At 45.3% G+C, this 27,986-nt stretch overlaps 1 protein-coding gene across 1 annotated transcript in view; it reads right to left on the reverse strand.

Moving 5' to 3' along the window:
* phip (pleckstrin homology domain interacting protein) overlaps window positions 1-27,986 on the reverse strand; it is a 48,533-nt gene that overhangs the window by 10,277 nt on the left and 10,270 nt on the right. Inside the window, exons 8-27 of the mRNA XM_072703196.1 lie at window positions 16,007-16,228; window positions 15,713-15,813; window positions 14,586-14,656; window positions 14,144-14,244; window positions 13,995-14,035; window positions 10,700-10,798; window positions 10,369-10,522; window positions 9,852-9,986; window positions 9,339-9,467; window positions 8,863-9,088; window positions 7,388-7,525; window positions 6,906-7,089; window positions 4,767-4,872; window positions 4,271-4,417; window positions 4,099-4,190; window positions 3,088-3,301; window positions 2,179-2,298; window positions 1,623-1,730; window positions 1,190-1,314; window positions 494-576 (exon numbers count right to left, since the gene is read on the reverse strand). Coding sequence (XP_072559297.1) covers window positions 494-576; window positions 1,190-1,314; window positions 1,623-1,730; window positions 2,179-2,298; window positions 3,088-3,301; window positions 4,099-4,190; window positions 4,271-4,417; window positions 4,767-4,872; window positions 6,906-7,089; window positions 7,388-7,525; window positions 8,863-9,088; window positions 9,339-9,467; window positions 9,852-9,986; window positions 10,369-10,522; window positions 10,700-10,798; window positions 13,995-14,035; window positions 14,144-14,244; window positions 14,586-14,656; window positions 15,713-15,813; window positions 16,007-16,228 — 2,596 coding nt within the window. The remainder of the gene's footprint in view (window positions 1-493; window positions 577-1,189; window positions 1,315-1,622; window positions 1,731-2,178; window positions 2,299-3,087; window positions 3,302-4,098; window positions 4,191-4,270; window positions 4,418-4,766; window positions 4,873-6,905; window positions 7,090-7,387; window positions 7,526-8,862; window positions 9,089-9,338; window positions 9,468-9,851; window positions 9,987-10,368; window positions 10,523-10,699; window positions 10,799-13,994; window positions 14,036-14,143; window positions 14,245-14,585; window positions 14,657-15,712; window positions 15,814-16,006; window positions 16,229-27,986) is intronic.

Raw genomic sequence — 27,986 nt, forward strand, 5'->3', positions numbered from 1 at the left:
TCAACATCTGTCCATTTCATAGCACATAAAGCCTTGATAGTCCTCCAAAGACCACCCAACCTCCTCCAAATGCCACAAACTGCGACATGGACAGGCATTTAAATGATGCACATCTAATATTTGATGCCACTCTCCACATCAGCAGCTCAGACTGGTGTAACATGCTCCCTCACAACTCATTCATACATCATACTCTATAGACTCCCAATCTGAATCGATAAAAACTCTAAGCTAGAACTCAACAGTCCTCTTTTTGAACTTATTCAAATAAACTATTTATCAACAATCAACATCATCCCGTGCAGTTTTTTTGGAGCCAATCTAGAAGATAGACGACATCAACCTAAGTGACAGGAAGCTCCCCATATTCATGTAGATGTAGGTATTTTCAGCATGGGGGCCGCTCTGAACATCTGGGCACACTTTGATGCAGCATTAAGAATGAGGGTGGGGGGTGGTGGGGATACGCAGTTGAAGGATGAAGGACACTGACCTATTCTCCACTGTCTGTGCCTGGCATCATCAAACTGCTGCCGGAGAACCAAGAAGTCAATGACGTCAGGCATGTCGTGGTACCTACAGACAGAAAACACCGCACCTTAAACCAAAGCGCCTTAGTGTTCCTTCACTGGACTTCTCACCAACAAGCCATTTACATTTTACTTGTTTTGCAGATGCCACATACTGTTTGTACTGTGCTTATTTCATTATTTCATTATTACTTTGCAAAATTGTATCAGTTGTGCTGATGCTTTTTTTTTTTTTTTTTAAGTACGTAATTTTTTACCATATTTGTTCTATGTTTATTTAAATAGTCTTTTATGGCCGTGTGTAGGAAAGTTGCAAACAATCATCTTGTAATGAGCAGTGTCAATGACATTAAAGATATTCATTCATTCAGATGTTTTCCAAAACGTTATACATTCCAGAAGGCATAGTCAGGCAGTCCCTGAAGCAACTGGGGAGTAAAGGATTGGATCAAGGGGTCCAGTGGTGACATTCGAACCTGTGACATTCTGATCACAGGCGTAGCCTCCTAACCGGCTCACAATACCACACCTCCCCCGATACTGATTCTGCAGACCCAAGGCTCGAACCCGGGTCCGTCCACAGCAACCAAACGAGCCACTGAGCTCGTCCTCTGTGTGACCACGGTGCCCAGTGTCCCAACCGAGGCGCCCGCTCTCACTTCATGGAGAAGGAGCCCCCGGTGAGCCGGCCGGTATCGGGGTCCAGGAAGGCCAGCTTCAGGCAGCACAGCGTGGGAAGGCCTACTTCGTACTTGAGGCCTACGATCTTCATCAACTCTTGCTCCTGTTGAGACAACGAACCCCCCCCATGCCTTTCAGTGAAAATATACTCGACCCCCAAACCCATCATCCCTCGAACAGGCAGCGCTTGTAGCCACTCAGTTTTCTTAAACACTCTTATTAGAAGCCTTAACGTCCTGTTAAAACGCCTAATGCCAGTGGAGCATACACCTTCATGTTCATTATGTTTACCATTAACATCCACTGGCAGCCATTCTATACGGTTAGAAATGGTGCGTAAAAAGACGACCGGGTGGGCCCTAAACGCGCCGTGATGGGCAAGCTGGTGTCGCCAAGCGCTCCCCTCCTTACCCTGAGCTCCATCTTGTGCCAAGGCTGCTTCTTGGGGTTTATGCTGAAGATCTTGTTCTTCTTTGCCATTTCTACGTAGGCCTCGTGTCCTTGACGGAAGTAGTAAACCTGGGGGGAGGGAAGAAGAGCCACGCTGGAGACCTGGCTGTTATCAGGCAGCTGGCCGCTCCGTTTGGGGAGGGGGGGCATGGGTGAGGGGGGTGGACAGCTGGTTCAATGATAAGGCCCCCCCCCACCCTGCCATAACTACACCAAGAGATGTGTTTCTCTCCTTTCTCCTTCCTCCATTCCCCTCCCCCCCCCCCCCGCGCTAAATTTTAATATCATGTTACATTAACTGCTGTTATGTCTGTCTCTCTATTCTTAGCTCAGTTTAAACAAAACTGCGATGCCGCCCCTAAATCTTTTTACAGCACTGACAACTGACAATGCGGGGGCTGTCCTGCGTAGATTAATGGTAGGCAGGGCAGATGAAGGGAACAGCACAGAGGAACTCCTCCTGGGCTGGGGGGGGAGTAGCTTTAGGGATAGTATGGGAGGGGGCACAGGGAGATACCTCATCACCCATCTGTGGATTGAAGGGGCACCTCCGGGGTACGATGGCAGTGATCCAGGCTGACGGAAGCCATTCTTCTAGCGTTAGGCCTTGGTCCTGGAACTCTCCTACGGGCAGCCTCTGTGATGGGGGGGGGGGGGGGGGGGGGGAGGCTGAGCATGAGACCCAACACAGGCACCCCCCCCCCCCTCCCTGGCGAATCTTAGCCTCCTGCTGTGTAGGGCTCCCGGCAACAAGCAGAGTCAGAGTCACACCATGCACACGCGTCACCCAGAGAAAACAGCCTTGTTATTCAGACAGCAACTGAGGACTATAAAGCATGAAACTTCACGTCTGGGGTTTTCGAAAAGACGGAAGGGGGGTGTCTGTGAATCTGCATTTACTAGGGATGGTAGTTGAAACGGTCCCTCAACTGTCTTTCTGATCCATCTGAACAGCAATAGGGACAGGGACAAGGACCCCCCCCCACCCACATGCTGCTCTCCGCACCTGCACCTTGGCTGAAACTCCAGTGTATAACGTATTCGGCCTCAGCCCGTGGGGTCAGGAGTGACGCGACAGACACATTTGCATATGCAAATCGGAGCCTTAATCTCAAACCTGCAGCGTCTTGTTAATGCGAGAGGATGCAAAGGGGATTTGATTAAAGTATTTATGTCTCCAAAGCGGATCATTAGTTTAGCCTGAAAATAGGGACACTGACGCATAAATTACCGCGGGATAAATTTGGCGTCGGCGCTCCACAAACAGTAATAAGCCCTCAGAATAAGCGGGGAAAGTCGCGGGTGCCATTGACCCCGAGAGAACATAGGACTAAGCTTGGTGTTACTGGATAGATCACGTGTTCTGGCTGAATGACGACACCCCCTTCCCAGGTGTGGTAACCCCCCCCCACCCGGCAGCCCTTGCCTTCATCCTCTTTTTTTTTGGCTTCTTTTTCTTTGGTAGCATGCCATCCTTCTCCTGCTTCTCTTTCTTTCGGTCCTTCTTGTTATCCTTCTTCTTCTCGCCGTCCTCCTCCGAGCTGCTCGCGGTCTTCTTCTTGTGCCGCACCGTCTTCTTCGGCGGCTCCAGGTTGATGCCGGCGTCGGCCGTCCAGTCGGAGTAGTCGCTGGAGTAGTCACTGAAACACAGCAGCAGAGTAGATGGGCGTGGCCACATTCCCCAATGCTCCAATGACTGCCCCAGGGTCTCTTCGGGAGGGCGTGGCTACATTCCCCAATGCTCCTCAGATGGGCGTGGCTAAATTTACCAGTACTTCACTGGCAGTGCCAGGGTCAACTCTAATGGACATAACTACATTCCTCAACGCTCCAATGACAGCCCCAGGGTCTATTTTGATGGACACGGCTATATTTCCCAACGATCTAATGACAGGCCCTGGGTTTCCTCAGATGGGTGTGACTGCAGGCCCCAAGACAGCCCCATCATCTCTCTTACCAGAAATCTCTCCCGGTCAATCGTATCACTGCACAGAAGATACGAGCACCCCAGCAATACCTTCTGCGTAGTGATATGACTGGTGTGCGGAGTTCGGTAGAAGAAAATAGTTCTTACATTAAACTACAAAGTGTGTGGATGATCTGGTGTAACCAGGTCATGATTTGCTGTTTTTAAAATGTCATTTTTTGCCGCTTTAATCACCAAACAATGCCATTCGCTCCAATTATACTCGAGAGTAGACTGACATTTCAATAGCCAATACCTCCAAAATTAGGCCACTCCCACCAGCACAATATAGATGGCTAGATAGTAGTAAAGTCCCTCTAAAACATAACATGTTTCCAGTTTTGGATGAACTGCTCCTTGAAAAGACACAAACAAATTACCAGCCCCTTCATTAGTTGTTTTTCCACAGATTGCTGCATTAGATTTTGTCACCATTGTCACCATTGCGTGATGTGTGGGAGTGGTACCCACCTGGAGCTGCTGTTGTCGTCCGGCCAGGGCTCATTCTCTTCCTTCTCCTCGTCTGAGCTCTCCCTGCTTGGGGGCCGCGCCTCTCCTTCACCCTACGCCACAGAGAGTGGGGCTGATCAGAGCATGCTGGGAAAACGGGGGATGGGTAGGTGGCCAAGCCGTGGTGCCGTACCTCGGAGGAGCTGTTGTCATCCTCGGCCTGCTCGCTCTGCCGGCTGTTCTCCTCCACGGCGGCTCGAGTGTGGTAGTTGTGCTGGTTGGCCAGCGGGCGGCGGTTCTCGTCGTTCGCTGGCTCGGGGGGGCAGCGTGGGGAGAAGGTCTACGGCAAAGCGGCAAGGGTTTGAGTAGTTGCCGTGCGAGCTTACGTGATACAAAATCGAGCGCCGGACCAAACGTTCAGCTCCATAGGCGTAAGCTGTTCTTGAGTGATTTAATTTTATTTACCTGAATGACAAATGTGTGCAGTTTACCTGGCTGTTAATGAGAACAACACTGTTCTGCAGTGCACTGTTCTGCAGTGCACTGTTCTGCAGTGCACTGTTCTGCAGTGCACTGTTCTGCAGTGCACTGTTCTGCAGTGCACTGTTCTGCAGTGCACTGTTCTGCAGTGTGTTTAAGTAAGCATTTGTACACAAGGAGAGGCTGGTGCGTGACCTCGGCGGCCCTACCTTGGGCTCGCGGTGAAGGTGGCTCGCCAGAGATCTCCGCCGCCGCTCGCTACGATAGCTGCTGATCTCCTCGTCGCCCTTGGCCGCCCTCCACACCTCCTGCTTACTGCACACACACCAAGGAGGTCTTCTGTCACACACCATTCCGTATCATCCCACGGCGTGTTTATAACAAACACCACATCGGAGTCCTTACAGCTGCTATTAAAGGCAGCCACCGGTGCTCAGGAATGACCCCGATTTGAGGCAACAGACGTCGTACTTGGACCACAAGCTGGTCTGTGCTGGATCGCTAAGCAGGACCCCGAATGGTACGGGATACATATGATGACTCATGCCTCAGCTTTCTGGAGTGTGACGTTCCGGGGATGCCGGATCTTTTGGAGCACCGCCTCTAAGGGGAAGGAACGCCCAGCAAAGGCAGCATGACGTACGTGAGCCCGGCTCTGGAGCAAGGGACCCCCCTCCCCAACACAGCCGGCATGGAAGCACAGGGGACAGGGCTGCTTGAGCCAACGCTCAGGATGTGGCATGTCTGCTAGGGCGTAGCTTTATAGGGGGTGGGGGTCAGTGATACTGGGTGCATCCAAAATCACGTACTTACATAGTATGTACTAGGGGTGGGTGATATAACATAAAATTATCATGGTATTTTTCACTTTTTGGACGGTGACGGTATTATATCGCAGTATTAGCATGTCCTGCCCCTTTATGTAAATAAAAATAATTTTGATAATATATTAAGTACATGGAATGTATCATTTTCAATTGGGAGACATGCGAGAGTATCAGCATTTATTTTGCAATAAGCCTCAAGATCCTGATTTTAACTTTTATGTGCTACAGCAAAACTAAAATTGCCTCTTCATATTCATAGACATGCATGTTTTTAAGTGATGGAACAGGCTGCTTGTGTTTCGACCTCGTGCTATGAAGACATGGTGACAAAGCTTTTGCTTAATTCTTAAGTTTGCTCCGCGTCTGACGATTTAAAAATCGAGCCAGTTCCAAATTACAGAGGTGCCCCGTGTTTTGGAATCAGTCTCCTCTCCTGGTGATGCCTCGGCTGGTTCCGAAATTCTACCCGTCGTTTTTTTATTCCTCTTTCCCAACCTTTAGGAACTTTATGCCTAGCTTTTTATCACGCGTTAATGCGGCAGTTGTGCCTTTTACCACGAACCTATATATAAATTAAAAAAAAAAAAAAAAAAAACAGATTTTTGTTTTATGTGCACTTACACAAGATGTTTATGTTTGTGAATTTTTACCCATTCCTGACAATAGTCTCCTCCATCTTTTGTGTAAACATATTGGTTCTGGCCTCCACTCTTCTTCCCCCTTAAAATATTTCGATTTGGTTCGTTCCTTTAAATTCATTGGCCACAGCCTGGCGCGCTCCTTTTAATCTGTGTGCTGCGGCGAGGTGAGTACCTGTCTGCATTTAAGTGCTTATTTTTATGCATTTCGGTACTGTGGTGAGGAGGTGAAGCCCGGGATTTTAGTTAATGTGGAGGATTGGTTTCATTTTTATTTCCTTCTACCTGTCACTGTCTAATAAAAGGAGTGACTCTCCGGATATATCCAGCATTAGAGCATGTTTAATAGAAAATCCACACAACGCAGATAAACTGTTTCCATATACCTAATAAGGATTCAGATTGCAACTGAGGCTTTGAAGGAGATAAAATGCTGTGTTTTTAGAAACAGGCTGTTGTATAAGTAGGCTATTGACTTATGGCAGTGTTAACGGCATAGTGGCACAGTCACACTGGTAATGACTATGGCACTGGTGCACCGCCCACCCCTAGTATGTACTGAATTTCATTAGATGCATGCTTCTGGACCATTACTGTAGTGCATACAGTATGTATGCATGAGAACAGTACACATGGACGTACTGCGGTTGCTGTCTTGACGTGGCAGTGATCCCAAGATCACCCAAGATTTAAAAACTCTTAACTATCAAAAAAATAAATAAAATACAACATATTCAAGTCAACTTCTGTAAGTGTGTATTGCTGTCATTGTCTATGGCTGCCGCCCCAGCGGCCTTGTGGGACAGCATAGCGTCCATGGGTTGCACACTTCGAAATTTAGCCAAAAAAGTGGGCAGATGGGGCTTCTAGATCCAGATCATACCTGGCGATGCCAGCGGCCAGCTCGGGCACCAGCACGCGGCGACTCCATGCCACCAGGTCCCTCTCTGTGGCGATCTCGCTCCGAGGGGCGTTGCTATGCATCTGCCGCACGCCTTCTATCTGCCCGCTGCGTCGCAAGCCCACGTTGGGTGGGGAATGCACCTCTGTGGGAGAGCTCACAGAGCCTGGAACACAGCAGGGTCACAGACCAATCAGACTCAAGTGGATGCGCGGATGGAACACAGTCAGGAGCCAATCAGGTGTAAGGAGGCGGGACCAAATGCTAAGCCAACATTTAATACTTATACATCTCTGATACAAATGAAATATTCAAGATAGCTCGATATTCATCAGCATTATTTAGGAAAGTAGATGAGTCTGTATGTGTACAGGTTGGTGGGTAAGTCAAAGAGAAACTGAACGAGAGGGAGGCTCTCAGAAAGCGCTGGCAAGGCCGGGGACATGAGTGGTTACGGTAGCCACCTCTGGTAGCCCTACTGGGGGCGCTGCCTCCCCCATCCCCAGACAGCCGCTGGTCCTGCTCCTGCTGTAGCCGTTGGATCATGTTGTCCAGTGGGCTGGAGCCATCACCTGCCTGCTGGCTCAGGACCTGGTTCAGACCTGGCAGAGGGAGCATGCGGGTCACCCACAGGCAGGGAGTAGGGGGTGGGGTGGCCTGCCACTGTCCATGACAGGTAAGGTAAGGAGCATGCACTGATTACAGCACCTTGCCGCATCCACCACACGACAAACCACCTCTGGGATGAGAACCTGAGTGCAGCCATGCGGCAGGTGATACCTCAACACCACTCTAGTCCAAATGGACCCACGTGTGGCTAGAGTGCCGATCCTGCCACCAACCCCCAAGTTATTACCTGTAAGTTGGACGTCCTTATAGGGCTGGATGTCATACCCAGAACAAAGCAATTGCAGGTTAAGGGCCTAACGGAGTAGAATATGGGGATTCACGGGATTTGAACCAGCAACCTTCCAGTTCCTGGCACAGATCCCTAGTCTCACAGCCTCCACCCCGCCCCATGAGCTGCTCCAAAATAGGATCATTAAATGCATTTACTGCTGGTTTAAGTCACTTAATTAAATGATAAAAATGATAAAAACCATTAAAGCAGAAAAAACCTGGATGAATCAGAGGGACCACGGTGACTCCGACACAGATTAAAAATAACTCCACAGCAGAATAACACAAACACACTGAGATAAAGGACACCTGGAATGGGTTACTTTATATGTATAGAAGATCAGACAGAGCGCATCTGTAATTGGCCAGTTAAGTTTAAACAACAGGAGAGCATATAAAAAATACAGCTGTGTCCCCATATGATGCCACCCCCTCCCTCTTCTGAAGGCCTAGACGAGGATGTGACCACACCCCCCTTCCCCTTTCAAGGCCTACTTGAGGACGTGATCGGGCCTCCCCACCCCTTCTGGAGGCCTACCCGAGGATGTGATCGGGCCTCCCCCCCCCTTCTGGAGGCCTACCCGAGGACGTGATCGGGCCTCCCCACCCCTTCTGGAGGCCTACCCGAGGACGTGATCGGACCTCCCCACCCCTTCTGGAGGCCTACCCGAGGACGTGATCGGGCCTCCCCACCCCTTTTGGAGGTCTACCCGAGGATGTGATCAGGCCTCCCCACCCCTTGTTCTTGAGGGCTACCCGAGGATGTGACCCCGCCTCCCCCCATGAGGGCAACCCGAGGATGTGACCCCGCCTCCCCCCTACGAGGGCAACCCGAGGATGTGTCCCCGCCCCCCCTTCTCAAGGCCTACCCAAAGACGTGTCCCCGCCCCCCCTTCTCAAGGCCTACCCAAAGACGTGACCCCCCCCCCCCGCCCCGACCCCTACCTGAGGACGTGACCATAGCCCCAACTCTTTCTCCCTTCAAGGCCTACTCGAGAACCTGACCGTGACCCCATCCCCCTCCCACTTCAAGGCCTACCCGAGGATGTGACCCCCATCTGGGGAATGAGTTGCTCCTCCCGGCAGTTCTCCCGGCCGGGCACCAGCCTCTGGAAGCGGGAAGGGTGGGGGTTCCCATCCACGTCCACCAGGAAAGGGGGGGGCATGAGGTGTGGGGCCTGCTGGGTCTGCTCATCCAGCACGTAGTTGTTGGCGTCGCGGATCAACGGCCTGTAGTCAGTGTGGAAGAACATCTGATCTGCAATCTAAAACATTGAGAGGTCGCAGAGTTCAATGGGCAAGCCTGCCACCAGCAACCATGGGACATTTCAAAAATAAACAAGAGGGACAACGACATGTCATCAACAACAAACATCAGAGATTTAACATGCTTTAGTCAAAAGGGCACAATATTGATCACAAGACAGCTGTGCACCGTCACGCTACGCTGAGGTTACGAGAGGAAGACATAGGGGGGTGATCACGGGCGTCTGGAGCGACGGGAGGGCCGCCTACCTTATCGTACTTGCTGCTGGAGCCGAAGCCAAAAATGAGCAGGTGTCCGTGGGAGTCGGTGCAGGCGAAATGCTGGCCGTCCGGTGAGCACTTGCAGTCGAACACGGCGCCGTGGCCCTGTCCCTCGATCTGAAAGCGGCGGAACGACCCGTACTAATTACCATTTAACGGTAACGTTAAAGTGAAGAAACCGCACCAGACGTTACTGCCGCTGATCCTCAACTGTTACCATGGTAGCGGAGCAGGGGAAAACGATAATTACAGAAATTAAGAAACTAAATAATGAGGATAATTATAGGAAATAAAACTTACTCTGGTCAGAAACTAGATAGTGCTATCTAGTCGACTCATTATTTTATGGTGTCTAAGACTTACGTGGTGGTTACGTGACACCAAAAACATTCAGGCAATTAAAAAAATCAAGGAAATTCACGGAAAGGAAAAGCAATTAATGAGTCAGAGTATGAGGGAAGACAGTGTACAAAAGTCAAAAGTGTGTGGTCTAGCAGGTACCATGTTGAAGTATGAGCGGATTTTCACTCCTCTGGCCAGATCCCAGACGATGGCATTGCCGTCATGCCCCGCGGAGAACAGCACCCTAGGGTCAAAGGGATGCGGCTCCAGCACAAACACCTCATCCTCGTGCCCCTGAAAGATAAGCCACCACACCATTAGTGCCGAGTAGCGACGCCCTGAGGAGTCAGTCAAAAACAGGAAAGCAAATAATGAAAAATGATTCTGAAATAGTGTAACTGTACAATACATCTAACCAGAGCAAAGGTCAGGCTATTATACAGCTAAAATGCTGATAATCTGCTTCATTTTTGTATAGCGCTCTTCCCACATCACTGCCGAGGCGTCACCCATGTACACCTTCGGAGAATAACTGCAAGCTTGGTGATGTTGGTTATTTCTTACAAAATCAGTCCCGCTCATGTTCAAACCAGCCGTTCGGACGTCAAGTGATGCTGGCGTGTATTTGGAGGGGACAGCGTGCCGCCTTCCCGTGTGACACGGCTGTGCTGCTCACCGTGAGGATGTGGATGAGGTTCCCCGTGTAGGAGTTCCAGACCTTCAGCGTGAGGTTGTTCGCTGCGGTGATGACCGTGTTGTCATGGCGATCCCAAGCCACCATCGTAACTTTCAGCTTGGTTACTTTGTCTTCCAGAGGTGGGGGGTTGCTCCTATTGAGGGGGGAGGGGGGGCACAGACAAGCAGAGATAAATTTAACAAGTGCCTATTCAATATTTCACCTGACCTAGTTAATGGACAGAGGGGGAGGGAGGGAGAGACGTCCCACATGGCCAGGGCTGCGGGGCAGACGAGGGGCGGGGGGGGGGGGGGGGGGGGCTGTTCCTCACCCTGGGAGCTTGCTAGCCATGTCCAGCAGGATACTCCTCCACTCCTGCTGGTGTAGCTGCCAGATTCGCGCTGTACCATCTCGGCTGCCGCTGACAAACCTGAGACGCACATAGAGGAACACAGTAAAGACTGTAGCAGACCGGGCGTATTCACGCGCATACAGTGCGGTGTTCAGTGCAGTCAATACTGCACTGAACCAGGCAAATTCCCCCACACAGTGCAGAATACAGCAGTGAACCTAAAGAATGTGCTTTTTTTAGATTAAGAAATTAATTCATCACACCTAACATTAAAACTTATACATCATAAATATTACACATTGAATCCACAAATAAATGTAGAATTAACATAATGGAAGTATAATTTAGAAGTTAAACACTTAACAGTTTAACAAACTTGTGATATACAGATTATTCAATTCTAACAAAACTTCTACTTGCAAATAAGTACAACTTGAAGTTCATGGCTTCCAAAGAGATTAAGGTGAACAGATGGCAATAAGAAAGTACAGGGCAGTGTATTACAAGCAGGGCTGTCAAACCACGGCACACACACCTCAGTGTTTAACTGTGTATACAAACATGTAAATTAAATCCTATTTGGCAAACAGCTCTAAAAACAAGCCTGACAACCACTGAAAGTGCACTTAACAGCTGGAAAAATATTCATTTTCAGATAATAGCCATGAATAAAATAAAACAAATATTGCAAATTACTTTTTAATCCTATTTATGCCTCTGTCTGGCATTTTTTTTAAATGAAACGAACCAGGTAAGAAGGTTTCCTCTCCTTTCCCCTCCATAGGTTTCCCAGTAACACACCCCTTACTGCATGGTGCGATTCTAGCTGTGATTCTGTGCATGACTGAACCTCTCGCACTCTTTATAGCCAGAAAGGGATACTACAGGTCCCTATTAAAAATCCGTGCTCATATTATTCTCCCATACGTGTAATACTGCATAGGTTAACAAACAAGAAATAATGCGTTGCATCTTTAGAATTAATGCCATGCATTAGCACATTATCTTTCACAGCTGTACTATATATGTAAACTGAAGAATACAGTAAATACTAGGTTTGGATGGTATGACTATTAGGGTACAGCCCAGTATTTAGATCACAAAGGGATTATTTTTAATAACAGAAAAAATACAGATGCTCCTCTTTCTATGAAACTGATGTATTGTGCTGCACAGTGTTAGTGATGACTGAAGACTCATTGAAGTTAAAATAAAATAAAAAAAACATTGATACAAGTCAATGAATAACGCGCATGCATTGGTGAATGGCATAAAATGAAATGCGCTGTGAATGCGCCATAAATTGCGGCATATGTGAATTTTTAAATACCATCATATACCACATTCCGCGGTGACATGTCTTGAAGGTATGGATGCATGAAAATAGATACTGCCCAAGCCTAGTGAATATTGCTGTGTTCCTGTGTGTAAATATGCCTGGTCCATACAGTACTGAACCGCCGTGTAACAACACAAGGATACATTACTTAGTTATGCCAGTGTTCAGCGTTCACTGAAATGCCACTGTGACTGTGAGTATCTGTGAGTGAGGACCCTGTGATGGACTGGCCCCCCCCCCTCCCGACTTTACAATTCCAGAGACAAGCTGCAGGTTCACAGTGTTCCTGTACCGGATAAGTGGTCAGAAGATGGATGGATGCAGACACAATGTTTGTCTGTATATATGGGGCAGGAGGAAACACAGTAACAAGCCTGTTATTCAGGGCTGCCTCACGTCGCTCCAGCAAACGGGGCCTCCTGCTGGCATTTAGCCTCCTCTGTGCATCTCCATTAAGGACAGCCCTGAGAAACCAGATCCACTGGTGGATCTTCAGCGGCAGATAATGTGCACCTGCTGTCATTGCACTTAGCTGGGGAAGCGCTTTTTATCTCCGGGGGGGGGGGGGGGACGACATAAAACCACTCTGTGGCGGAGGTGCCTGGTAAACCACAACAACTGATAGTTTAGTTTCATGTACTTGGTGTTACTTTGAACCCGGTTATCTGGGGTTTGGGGGGAAAAGGTAGGAAAGTTATCAGACGAGACGACGAAGAGGTATACATTTTTGAACTGAAACCTGACACTTGGACATATTGTGTTTAAGGTGTAAATTTTTTTTTTAATCGCATTTCCTGATAGAGCAAAAGGAGACGCTGAGATGGAGATGCGGCAAAACACAACAAACTGATACGACGGATGGGCCAGCGAGAGGAACGGGGTCGACAGTCCATAAAAATCAGGAAGGTAAAACCCGCAGATTAACTGACCATCAGTGGATTTCTGAAAGCCAGCAGGGGGCGTGACCTTTGAACCCATGAGACAGTCAGCAGACTGAATACGCTGGAGCAGTTCGGTGCCGCATCCATGGGCAGGGCAGAGGCACAGTCAGGAGAGACAGGCATCAGGGACATCGTCATAAGCGTTTGCTGTCTGGGAGCAGGTGTGTTTGTGAAAGGCTTTCCCAGGAGCTCTAACACCGAGTCCCCACGACAATATTTAAGTGAGATGGCAACATTAATTCACAACCTAGTACCCGAGAGATGGTGTCACTAGTGTTTCATTCATTACATTACATTATGGGTCAGAGTCACTGGAGCAGCTGGAGGTTAAGGGCCTGCCTTTCTGAAAAGCCCAATGGTAAAATCACTGTGCTGATCATGAGATTTGAACCAGCAACCATCCGATCACAGGTCCTGCATCGAAACCTCTCAGCCGCACATTGCCCTTCAAAGACTTCACCGTCGTCATCGCCATCTCAGAACATTAAACATTAAACCAGCAAAATGGTCTTTAAAGTACCATGAAACAGGCTCAGCTATACTAACAGAAATGAAAAGTGCCCAGAGGCTCCGTATGACCCTTCCTGCTGCATAATTACACCTCGGAGATTCTGTTCTTTCTTCCACACCAAACTCAGACCATGTCCCAACACGTCAGCCGCTGTTGTCGGACAGCCTTGTCTCCACCTTCGTTCGCTCCCGCCTCCTTTCCAGCGAAACCCACCCAAGAGGGAGGCACCCAAAGATATTGGCCCCCGTCCCACCATAAGCAGCGGCCATGCTCACGGTCGCTAAATAGCCCATTGTTTCTGGGGTTTGAGGCAGATAGGAATTTGCTACAGTTAGACTTACGGAACAGCATAGGACAGGGGGCTGGGGGGCACGTTTGTCCTTTTTACTCACTGCCCCAGTCGTTCAAAGTCCTTAAGAATCTTAATAAAAAAATTTAAAAAAAAAAACTCAAACAGTAACATCGTGAAATAGGATCACTTACCGGTCGCTGCAGTTGGAGAATTGTATACTGTCCACTTTATCCTGTTGAGGGAGGGTGGGGGGGGGGGGGTGCGGATATAGCATGTAAGTGACATGACATGATACAAACACAGGGACAAACAGATGTGAGGTGGGATCAGAGGCACGTACAGTATGCGATTCCAACTCTGATATCTTCTCCGGTTGCCCGGAACCGAAGAAATAGACTCGAATGACATGATCTGTGCTCCCTGTTGCCAAGAACATTCCACCTACAGGACGACGATGAAAGTCAACGAAGAGCCTGTTAATCTTCTAATCAAGCAACACTTCTGGCATAATGGCATATCATTTAGGAGTCATTTAATACCCCCATTTCCTTAGATGTGGCAATGGGATGAATCACACAGAGGAACGGACTGTGTTTACAGAAAGCCCTGAGAGTAACGTTCCCTTTTCCCGAGAAAGCATCCTAACGACTGTTTTCAGCAACGCCCTTCCCAGAGACTCGTCTCTCATGATATATCATATTTCTGATGCAGTGGAGACACATGGCCAATGGGATGAAGAGGTGGCGGCGAGGGACTGGAGCACGCCGAGGACGACAACGTACCGGCACTGAAGGAAGAGCAGATCATCTGTACCCCAGGACGTGGCCGCTCCGTGAACTTACTGGGTCTTGGGCTGTGAATACAGGGGAAATCAATTCAATTCAATTTTTTGAAAAAACTTTATTTGTCCCTGAGGGGCAATTGGAGGCGCACAGGGCAGTTGAACAAAGGACACGATGACGTAAAGGGCGACAGTGTTTACAGTATTTAGAAGACGCTGTGCAAAATTGCAGTCAATCAGGTAGATGAGAACTGAATAAATGTGTAAAGGGAGGAACTGTCTGCAGGCATGGGGGGGGGGGGGGGAGCAAGTACAGAATGAGTGACGGGTTCCAGTGTGGGTAGGCGGTGGGGGAGGGGGGATTAGGGAAGTCCGCTCTCCTCCTCTGTGTCCTGCAGCCGGGACAGCGGAGCCGTCGTCCTGAGGGGAGCCACTCAAACTCCGGATAAAGAGCATGAGAGGGTCCTGCAGAATCCTGCACGCTGCTCTTAGAGTCTGCTGCTCACACAGGGATGAAAGTGCTCTGACCGGGAGTCCCATGATCTTAGAGCAGACTTTCCCTATGTTGTGCAGGCGGGTCCTGTGCTGCAGGCTGGTGGAGTGAAACCAGCAGGCGATGGAGAAACAGAGGACACTCTCAATGGAGTAGTAGTAAGGTTCCGAATATGACCTTGTTGACCCCAAAGCTGTTGAGCTTCCTGAGGAGATATTGCCCCTGCTGACATCTCCTTAGAATGTCCTTGGTGTTGGGGGCAAACTTCAGGGTGCAGTCGAAGATAGTGCCCAGATATTTGTACTCCTCCACCACCTCCACTGTCTGCCCGTGGATTATGCTGATAGATCCTGTCGACAGCTCCCTCTGTTTACTACAGAAGGTCACCACCATGTCCTTGGTCTTCTCCACATTTAGCTCCAGGGAGGCATTGTCACACCACTGCACAAACCTCGGAGACACCACAGAGACAGGCACCCCCCCCCTCCCTGCCATACAGGTTAGACCTGCAGGGATTCACAATGATTCTCCCCATACCATGATTCACCCCCATCGTATGCCATCCACGGAACTCTGAGGAGTCTGTGCAGGCTCAGCTCACACATCCATCTGTGAATAACGGGAGTGCCACTGACCTGAACTTTAGCGTCCTGGCGTCCCACTGCCAGAAGCAAATAGACCCATCAGCCCCAGTGGAGGAGAGGTACCTCCTGGCTCCATTGCACAGCGGGGAGAACTGGGAAGAGAGACCACAGAATTGCAATATATCCTCCGCACCACCAGGTGGCGCAATCACACGAGCATACAACATTTAATAAAACATTATGCATAAACATACCCTGAACATTGCCTGCGTCTCCTCAAGACACGAACCAGCCCCCTCCCAAATATATATTTAAATAACTGAATGCCACAGCAGCGCCTCCTACCTGTAAGGAGGTAATGGAAGCGCCATGGCCATCCAGCACAGCCAAAGGCGCGCAGGTTTGCAGGCACCAAACGCGGATCATTTTATCGCAGCTGCCCGAGGCGATCATGGTGTTCTCGTAGTTGACGGCCATATCAGAGATCTCGGCAGCGTGACCGCGCAGCGTGTTTAGCAGCCGACCATCGTCAGTCGCCCAGATCTTCACCAGACAGTCGTCGGAACCCTGAAGCCGAGCCGGGATTGGGGGGGGGGGGGGGGGGAGAGAGAGAGAGAGAGAGAGAGAGAGAGAGAGAGAGCGAGCCATGGTCATTAAGCATGTATCACAAATGAAACTGGTAATACTCCTACAGAAGGGATTCTGGTTTCATTCCAATGAACCCACTGTAAGTGGAAAATATTGTAAGCAGAATATGATGTGACAAATTAGTAAATAACTACCATCATGGAATAAGTAAATGAATAATTACAGCAACTAACCAAATACCAGTAATTGTGTTCTTTTATTTACTTCAAGCTTATTTGGTTATAAATAGGGGGGGGAAAAAAAGAAAAAAAAAAAAAAAAAAAACTTACGATACGATGTTAAACATTGTATGAATTGTTTACTTTCGTGATCGCTGCTGCCATCACCTAGAATAAGTAGGAAGTATTGTACAGTATTGTACAGCATATCATTACCCCGGGAGCAAATGAATATTTAAAGTTGACTACTGAATGTGCACTGCTAATGTAAAGGCGAAATATCATTAACTGAACCGTCGTAAAACGAGGAGCAAGTATATATAAATTATCTTCTTTCAGTTCAACACTGAAGATTACATTCCTCCGTCACAGCATTCAACTGAAATGGAAACCTAGCAGGCTTTTGAAGAAGCTTTCTAACTACCAGGTTCTACACAGATGCCGAGTTCTTTTCTTCACACTTAAACACCAGTCGGTGCACAGTAATCATGCTATGAAAGTACATTTTGTGAAGATTACTGAGCAGCTCGCACAGAAGGGCAAAAGCAGGATTGTGCGTGTAAATATATTATGATGCCCATGGTATGTGAATTTGCTTCATTTTTTGGTATTAAGTGAAGACAAAAAAGCAAGACACTCATTTCACTGAAGACTCCCCCTGTGCAAAAACACATACACATCAAGATAATACCAGGGATCAACAGACTGCATTTTCCTTGGCCAGAGGTGGCCAACCTTTTTAAAGCAAAGAGCCATTTTCTCCTAAATGTCTGGCCCAAGATTTACAAAGAGCCACAATGGGTAAAGAAGGGAGATTGAGATGCGATTTTTTAATGTGACGTGTATATATGCATTTAACACAAAAACACAAGTTATATTATATACAAAAATTTAATCATTTTTACAAAGACCTGGGAAGGCGTGGTGACGATTTACTACAAAAGTATATGAAAGAATTAGGAATCCCAATAAACGTTGAAGCGTACATCCAATATCAGGTGCTTAAGAAAACTCCAGAAAGCATACCATCTAACCAGAGACGTTTTAGCGAATGACTGAGGAAGATGTAAATTATGCAGTTAAGACGTAAGCGGACCGCCTCATTCACATATAGCTAAAGACATATCGAAACGAAAAATAATAATAATATTAACCCATAAATAAACAGACGTGTTTCCCATTGCCTCATAACATTTCTGGTTATAATCACCATCCACAATATAAATCATAATTTTGGAATGTTCATGGCAATGCTAATTAACTATTTAACAACCTTACAAGAAACACTGCTTCAAGCATTATAAAAATAAACCTAATTATTAAGGTAGGTAGAATACATATTTTAAAACTGACTCGTTATATAAAAGTGCTTTTACACACTATTAAACTTCCAAGTTTCGTGTACAATGGACATTTATCACATTAGTTACCTGCACACTTCTGATCTCAGTTTACAACAATCAAATAATGGATAAATAAAATAACTAAATAATATATGCAACACTTTGAATTTTTGCATCAGTAAAACGTTTGCTTTTGTCTGGTTACTTCAGAATGGGTGGGAGACGCTGCACATAGTCAGACATTCTGTGTTCACTCATGGGCGCTAATGTTTCAGGTGGTTAAGATGATTCGCTGTGTTGCGACCTATTGTACCAAAAGTATCTTTACAAAGTTTGCAAATTACAGTAGGTCGATTCACGCTGGATTTCCAAATATAAACCATTTCCACACAATTAACACACAACCTTTCTTGGAAATTCTTCCTCATCAGCCATGCTGCACACTGTACAGTATATCTGAGAGTATAGCAGACCTATCTATGGACAGTGTGCCGTTTACCATGTGACACAAATGCAATATTTTTAGCATATAAAAAGTCTGCAGAGTTGCCAACTTTAGTCAGCTGGCTGAAGTGAGATTTTCAATTCGAGACAAGTCTGCGCACACTTTTACAGGGGTTGGACAATGAAACTGGAATACCTGGTTTTGGACCACAGTAATTTATTTGTATGGTGTAGGTCCTCCTTTTGTGGCCAATACAGCATCAATTTGTCTTGGGAATGACAGATACACAACCACAGGGATTTTGAGCCATTCCTCTTAAAGAATGGCCTGGACATAAAGTGATACTGATGGAGGAAAACGTTTCCTGACTCACTCCTCCAAAACACTCCAAAGTGGCTAAATAATATTCAGATCTTGTGACTATGCAGGCCATATAGAACAAGTAGCAGTTCTAGGAAAATTTTATGACATACCAGCCCAGACCATCAGTGATGCACCCCTTGCTGCATTCTGGGTGCACAACAGCCTCTTTGGGGCTTCTCCATACCGCAACTCCCCCAGATCTGGGACAGACAGTGATGGTGGAATCAGAGAACAACATGCGTTCCAAAGCCCAAGATTTGTGCTGTTGGCACCACTGAAACTGATGTATGGGATTGGCACAAGCGACCAAAGGTTTGGCTATACCAGCCCAACCATGAATACTGACCCTGTGGAGCTCCTGATGAACAGTTTTGGTAGAAGCAGGAGGGTCAAGATGCACATTTAATTCTGCAGTGAGTTGGACAGCTGTGGTTTGATACAACCCGGGTTAATACATATTCCTTTTGCATTCCCAGTTAACTCCTGCTGGATGTGGTCTGTCCTTTGTGGTGGTGGCGGGCCAACATCACCCGGGATACCGTGGCTCTCAATACACCACAAAGACTTGCTCCCCTGATCATAAATGTGCCAGCGAGATGCAGACCAGCTATTGTCCTCTTTTGAACTGTTAGGTCACCCATGATGTTTTTTGGATCGAAATACCTTTATGTAAAGCTGTGCCACTGCTCTGCGAATTCCAGCTTCACACTCTCTCCTGATGGAATGTGCAATCAGTGAAGACTGGCCCCCAGGTTGTGCATATATAGGCGTGAAACCCCGAACACTATATGAGGCAGTGTTTCAATTTCATTGTCCAACCCCTGTACACGCATGTATCGTTTCATTTTCTTGTAAATAGCCTGTAGGGTTGGCAAAGTACCGCAATGCTTTTGATCTAGCGCATTTTAGGTTTATAACAAAATACAGGATTTGCCGTAAGATTTTTTGCGTGAGCATAAGAGTCTGAAAGCGAGTGTGTCACACCATGTTCATGAGATTTGGCAACCCTGAGTTGGTTTTTTCACCAAGTTTTTAGTTCAAGATCTTGCCGCTAAATTGAGATCTACTGAGACAGAGTTAGTTATGTTGACTTTCAACGCAATGCCAGGAACTACGGCTATATTCATGACAAGAGTACAACATATGGACAGTAGAACAGAATGAACAATCAAAAACGTACAAAGTTCATAAATATAAAATGTTACAAAATTAAAGCAATCTAAATAAAATGCCTAAGATTAGCTTTCAATTAAAAAAAATCTAAAAGCGCCACTGGCTTGACTTGAAGCCACTTTTAACAAGTCAGTAAAATGGTAAATACGTTATGGCAAAAAGAAGGACAAAATAATAAAACGTGCTTAACATAAAGGAGTTTTACTTACAGATCATGTAGGTAAAGTAAAAACAAGTGGGTCAGCCCAGTAAGGCCAGTATGACACCTTGTATAGACGACCTGGTCCCAATGGTTTTTAAAACCAACTGTAGCCTCCTGTTATTAAAAATGGAGCAATTTCACACAGTTTGATGAAAATATGGCAAAGGTTAAGGGGACAATTGCATAAATAACACATACCCATTCAGAACAGGTTTGAGGTGTGTCTGAATAGCAGTCACGTCTGCTTGTTCATTACCAGGCAAATCATGACGACCTGAGTCCCAGCAAATATTAGACGTTAAAATTCGTTCTTTGATAGGTTCAGGATGATGTTAGGTGTCTTTAGGTCCCAGGGAGAATAGTCTGGTTCAGGATGCTCAGGTTGATATTTAGGTTTTTTAAATGAGCTTTGATCTTTAGTCTCAAAGGATGAATGATCTTAGGCTTGGATTCGTATAAATTTGAATATTTATGGAGGAAAACTGCCAAGTTGGCCAGATTGCATATCGAGGTCCATAGCTTAGCTGTATGTTGCAGAGCTAGTTTCTGGCATCTGTTCTCAAGTGAGCATTTGCAGGCTTTCACATATAATCTAAAGCCCCCAAAACAAGATGCATGCCTTGATGATGAACACTATCCAGTAACTTTTTCACAAGATTGTCTAGCAGAGCCGTAGACAATACTCCTATAATCCAATTTTGAGTATCACTGCTCTGTGTAAGCGTAAACCTTACTGTACCCAGTTTTGTTTTTGCCAAGGCTCTTTAAAACATTCTGATGCCTTCAAATTCTTATGTGGGATAAAAGACACTACTATATATAAAAAAAAACCTCTAATATAATCCCTAATCAACTATCAAAAATAAGGAACTCTGCATTTCCTACTTTCAGGGAATTTCTATTCAAAAACAAGTCTGGGGTCTTTATGTAAAGATCATATCTGGCAAAAAAAAAAAAAAAAAAAAAGCATACAGATGATTTTCATGGTGGAAAAATCAAAACCAATTTACTACTGACCAACTATGAGTTCTGTTTATTATTAAATACAGTTTCCGTTCAACTGCGTTCATATTTTTGCCTTTGTAGGAGAGGCAAATGTACATCTATCCCAATCACATTCGTAAGGCTTAACTTTTATACTACAGTCATGCATTGCTTAACGACAGGGATACGTTCTAAGAAATTCATTGTTAGATTTTTTTGTCATTGTGTGGACGTCATGGTGTATACTTGCACAAATCTAGATCTAATAGCTTGCCACACACCTATGCTACAGTATACCTTTTAATAAATAGAGTACACTTTAAAATGATGAGAAAAAATTTGTAAATACATAAACCGGTAATAGTTGTTCATTATGAAGTATTACGTACTGTACATAATTATATGCACTGTAATTTTATATGACTGGCAGCAGAATAGGTTCATTTACATCAGCATCATCACAAAGATGAGTAATGCGTTTCACTACGACGTTATGACATTACTAATCAACAGTCATTTTTCAGGTCCATTACACTGTAATCTTATGGAACCACCATCATATATACGGGTAAGATCTGAAATAGATGGACAAACACCCCCTAAGACTCAACTTATCCAAGTTTTTCAGTATGTTACACTTTTAAGCAGTGTTGTAGATCTTATCCAAGTCAAAAAACACTGCCATGTTCTTTCCTGATGAAACCTTCATGCACATGTTTTCAAGCTGATGAGGTGATCTAAAAGTACTCTTAACTTGTCTGAAGCCATACAAGAAAATCGCCGAGATGACTGTTAGTCTCCAGGTACCACACAAGATGACCATTACACATCCTTTCCATGGTTTTACATCGGCAACTAGTCAAGTGTATTAGGCAGTAGTTATTTGGGGCAGCATGGTGTTTGTCAGGCTTGGGCACAGATACAGTTTCCACTTCTTGCCTGGAAGGTAGAATATTTCCTGACATCCAAAACGAGTTAAAGCACTTAAGGGGGGACTGATAGAGCAATATGAGGTAGATGCCCAACAGCAGTATCATTTGATTTTAAGGAAGGGAAACCAGTGACCTCTGGATACAATATCGTCAGGATACCAAGGTGCCGATTCGAGATGCATTGCGATTCTCTAAGTGCTGCGATTCTATGAATATTCCGATTTGATACTACAATTCTTTCCGATGTTTGTCTTGTTTAGAATTTTAAATGTGAGCCACATTATAAATAAGGTGAGTGATGCCGCTAAAGTTTTATTCAAAAAGTTTTATTAAATAGGTACACAGCTGAATTGAACATGAGTAAACGTAGCATACTCCAAATTAATTATTTCCCCCCTCAAAAAACCAAAAGCAGCATTTAAAACAATGCAAAACAACTTCAAGTACAACAATATGAATTATAACTAAAAATCAGAAGTTAACAAAAAGCTACATTTGCCACGGTCACGGCATTAACGACACCAAGCATTTATGCTTCTCCACTGCCTTGTCTCTCGGGATCATGTCTAGGAATGTGTTCCCATATGTTCCTCATGTTACCACAATACTTAAATTTTGCAGGACAAATTCTGCATCAGCATGGCTCATGTCCAACTCCTCTTTACGGTTTAAATTGTGACAGCCAAAGTTCCTTCATACATTGGATTTAAACTGTGAAGGAGCAGGACGAATCTCTGCTATGTCGTCTGCCATTCCTGATGCCGCTAAACACGGGATTCTATGCCACCTATCAATGTGGGACTAAGCTTATAGGGCGCCACCTTTAGGATTATAGAGGAACTGCAACGTTTCTCCACCCCAAATACAAACATATTTTAACAATAAATAATTTGAAAAATGATTTGAGTTAGTGTGGCAATACATGAATCACGGCACAAAAGAATCACGATATATAAATCGATTTTCCCCCCATCTATATTTGATTTCTTCAAAGACCTTAAAATCTCAACCATGGTAAAAGGCTAGTTATAGGGGTTAAAAGGAGAAATTTTCCTGTCGACCTCAAAAAGCCCGGAATTTTAGAAGGCAGTTCTCTTCAGAAGAGTTCTTTTCAAATGTTTCTGCTAACTTCTCTGTCATTTCTTGTTTCATTGTAAGCAGTGTGTCCTGATGTTTAATGTGCTGGATCTGAAACCCAGTTTCCTTCCAGTTCATCTTGCGAATCAGATCCCAAGCCTTTCATGCTGGTGTATTTGAGGTTGAGTTAGAAACATTGTCTCTAGCTTTGCTCCTTGGTTACATTAACGATCCTGCGAGCTTGTGCCTTACATATTTTTTACTTTGTGAGGCTTTCAGTTGTTGGATGTCTAAAGAAAATACTTTCTGCTTTTTTTTTTCCCAAGCCTGGACTATGTTTTGGCATCATTACAGCATGGGATACAAATACCTTTGAGTTTACTGACGTTTTAGGGACACTGGTTGTTTAAATTAGAATAAGTGCATCTTCAATGTCTTGTTGTATACAAAACTTTTCACACCAAAGCATTTCAAAAGCCTTTCGTAAGCTGCCATCTCTCCGAGTGCCGTTGCTCAGCATCTCCTTCATGGGTTATGATTACAGGGAAATGTTCAATCCCACAAAGAGCTACCCGCACTTTCCAAGAGAGGTGACTAGTAACTGAGGTTCACAGAGAGTAAGATCAATTGCTGAATTTGTTCTGTTCCCTGGGTGTAAATAGTTTGAGATTAATCATTCAGCAAACAAATTATGATTTTCAATAAATTTTTCAACGTGCCTTTTATATTGTAATTTTTGCTACCCCATAGAGGATTATAGCCATTAAAGTCTCCCATAAGAGAAAGACTGAGACAGATAATTGACAAAGTAAACAGACAGCATGGAGATGTTAAATAGGCTGAAATTGCTTTGTTTCACATCAGTCCATTTTTGTTGCAGTACTGCTGCAGTCTCTGAACATGCAGGCATCACATGATATGCGCTTGCTGGTTTGTCCTGTTTGAATAGTGTTAAGTAGTGCATTGTAACTGGGTATTCACTGGAATCTCAGCCTAGCCATACTTGCACATTACAAACATAAGTGACTAAACAAATTTACCATACATGAATGTCGATTCGGACAAAAGATCAGCTCCTAAAATTGCCCATTAAATTTACAACATCAGGTTACTAGTCGGTCAACTGGTGTATCCCTAGAAAACATACTTTAAGAAATATAATCTTGGTCATAATATTGCAACAACAATACTACAAATGTTACTAGAAATATTTAAAATTAGCAATGTTAAGGAATGGGACTTCATCAAGAGGAAAAAGTCGCTTCTACAAATCAGGCTGTTACAGAATGAAAATCAACAATTCTTGTACCAACCAGATAAATCACCTTTTTTTATGCATATGTAAGCCGTTTGCAAACCTTTCACTTTTGCTACACTGCATTGAAAGGCTGAATGGCTTAATCTTTATGGTCTGCTTAGCAGACAACCTTCCAAGCTTGGGTACCATTTACATTTTATTTGTTTAGTGTTTATTTGTTTTATTTTTATCCAAAGAAACATATTTCTTTTGAGAAACCTGGGTCAGGCAATCTTTGGAATAGCTGGGGGGGGGGGTCAAAGGTCAAGCAATGAAGGCACTCTGCACTCTAATGTTCCCGGGATTCAAACCAGCAACCGTCCATCCGATCACAGACACCCTACCCCCACTGAGCCACACACTGCCCCCATTTGTTCAGCTAAAAGCACAGCTGTCTTAGGCACTGGCGGCCCCATGATGCAACAGTCTGTAACAGTTCATGTCGAAGGACGTGCGCACGGACATTAGCGTGCAGCCACGTGACGGATTGCGGGATGTTCCAGTTAAGGGACGCCACTTCCTTCGCGTGGATGATGGAGGGGACTCTTCACTTTTTCAAATTCACATCCCATCTCCTTGGTCCGTCTCTTATGTAAAACCTTTATTAGGATACAAACAGCAACAACAAAAGATGGCTGTGTGTTCGCCCCAAAAGCAGCCCCTAATATGGTTTCCAAGACGGAAAGTCCCTGGCTGGTGAGCGGTAGCCTATGTTCGCTAACTGGCCGTCTGTTTTCAGCTGCCGATTTCCCAAGAGACGCCGTTAAAAAAAAAAAAAATCAGGATACAAGGGCCCTTGATGTTGTTATGCTGGTCATGAACACGGGTACATGATTTACACGTATCAGCTCCGATTCTGCTCTAAAGACTGACTTGAATTGTGAATTAAATGAGCGATATCAGGGAACGTAGCAAACAGAGTCCGAGCTCCAATTAACACAGGCAGATTGCAGAAACATGCTGCCTTACAGTCTGCCGTCAGTCAGGCTGCGGTGCCCGACGTGTCACATCCAGCAAAAGGCAGTGAGACACGCCCACCACAAAGCACAGACATGCTGTGAGCCTCACTTATGTATAGGCATGCAGGGCAAATACTAATGCAAAGTGATACCCTGCAGAACTCCCACAAATTCATTCATTGACCATAGATTACAAGCATGCAATGTAGTACTGGGTGGGGAATAGGAGGCAGACTTGGATTCTTAATCCAGAATAAGAACCAGATCAGAACACCCTACACCTGCATTACTATGCCATGCTACACATATACAGATTTAATACACCTGCAATTTAGCAATAAGAACCCCTCCAAAAATCAATCAATCAATCTATCTCTATATATATATATATATATATATATATATATATATATATATATATATATATATATATATATATATATATATATATATATATATATATATATATATATATATATATATATAAATAAAAATGAAACAAATGAGGAATTAAAAAAATTATAATACAGATGCTCCTCTACTTCCAAATGAGATGCGTTCATAAGTTGAAAGTTTGTAAGTAGAGGAGCGTCTGTAATAATTAAGCAGAAAAGTAATCTTTCATCCATCAATCAATCAATCAAAATTTCACCCACAGATCCCTGTTGGTGTTGCTGAAGCCTGTCCTATGCAGCACAAGGAACAAAGCAGGGGAACATGCTGGATGGAATGTCAGTCCCACACAGGACACTCACAATCATGCCAATTAAATACACAGAGTAGCCTGATTGCATCTCTTTGAGCTGCATGAGGGAATTGAAGGGCTGAATAGAAATCGACACAATGCAGAAAACAACTCCACACAGGCAAACACACATGTACACACACACACACACACACTCGTGCATGCAAGTACTCACACACACACACACACACACACACACACACACACACACACACACACACACACACACACACACACACACACACACACACACACACACACACACACACACACACACACACACACAGTTGCCCCCAAAAAGCAATCAAATAAAAACATGAGACTAAACCAGGGTCAATAGAGCAGGAAAAAGTCAAATGTAAAAGGGCAAAAGAAAAAATTATATTCATTCATAAAAGAATAGAAAACAATATTGTGCATGAACATCTGACCTGTCTTGTATATATTTAAATTTTGTCAACATTTCTGAACCCAGCCAGAAGATGAGTTTCTTTACAGAAACAGAACCCTCAGGTTGGAGACGGGAAAGCAGGCTCGGTCAGACGTTCAGTACTCGCGTGGCTGCGTCAGTATCACACAAGCGCATTCAGCTGGGGCGCGTTGGTGGGGGCTGGGTGGCTTTGTTCCCCTGTCCCTCCTGGTTCTTCGGAATTCCCCAGGCTCACATTAATGCTCTTAGTCAGAATGCAACAGTGACATTGCACACAATATACTCTACAATTAGTTTGCTTTCCCCGCAGAGCAATCTCAACATTACACGACTGTATTTATTTTAAAAATTCAGTTGTCTTAAGACACACTGACCACCATGTGCACAAAGGAACGAGCAAGTTGCACAGCGGGGTGCTGAGGATGCTGCCCAAATCCTCAGAGACACGGCTGTGGGACCCCTAAGTGAGAAACCCAAGCAGATCTGCTAAATGTAGCCAGCAATCAGAACTTAAAAAATTAAAACAAAGCAGCATTTTAGCCAAGCAACACGAGAAAGTGTATTCCAGGACCCTTCAGCTTTCCATGGTGGTCTGTATATTTCAGATAGTGTTTTGTCCCCAGTTTTATTGGTGGAGAGGGCAGAGTTTTATGAAATTCATCTGGAATTTGTGGAATAAACTTCAATGCCCAACTTCCTACTGCCCAAGTTCAAAGGTGACACACAAATTTCCCCACAATGCCTTGCTGCTGACAAGCCCACAAGCTTTTTTCAGATCACTGTTTACCAGACACCTGGGTACTTTAAAACCTTTCCAAATACAGAGAAACAGCCCAGACATATTTTATTGACACTAAAGGGGATTCTAGTCCCCCCCCCCACTTGTAAACTGAAATAAAATTACCCCGTGTCTCCTTGATCTCCCATATAAGATACTGGCACAAGAGTTGTGAAGATGAACACACACGTTTTCTACAGAAGCCAAGATTGGCCTGTGTGGGCGTGGGGCTCAGAACCCCACCAAAAAAAGGGGGGGTGGGGTAATTCCTTAGGTAGGAAATGTCTCATCTATTACCTCCAAAGTCAACCGCAGCACATGCACCATTAACACGATGTGAGATTAAATTGCCAATCCTATAAGTGAATAACCTAACAAATTCACCCTTTCAAATTAGCAGCAGTAATTGCTGTTGTGATTTTACTTAAATCAGTAAAATGTCAGCATTTTTTTGGTCTCAGTATCATCCGAAGAGGTACTGTCCATTTCCACAGTCATCTTGTTCAAACATATTTATTACACTTACAATTTGTTTGGACAACAAAAGATTTGCCTGAAAGGGGCCGATGTCCACATCAGTGGTTTCTTTCAGTCCCGCGGTCCTTCCCGACTTCGTAGAGACCATGTGGCTTCATTACTGGGCGGCCAATGCGCCCAGAACCACTAACAATCGGGTCTGTGCCTGCAGGCACGTGCAAGACAGCTGGCCCCGCCCAACCCTGCGCCACATGGACGGCACGTGGGAGATGTAAACAACGTTAACATACAGAGGACGTGTGATCACTTCAGTT

The sequence above is a fragment of the Paramormyrops kingsleyae genome, chromosome 19 (assembly GCF_048594095.1).
Source record: "Paramormyrops kingsleyae isolate MSU_618 chromosome 19, PKINGS_0.4, whole genome shotgun sequence".
NCBI lineage: Eukaryota > Metazoa > Chordata > Actinopteri > Osteoglossiformes > Mormyridae > Paramormyrops > Paramormyrops kingsleyae.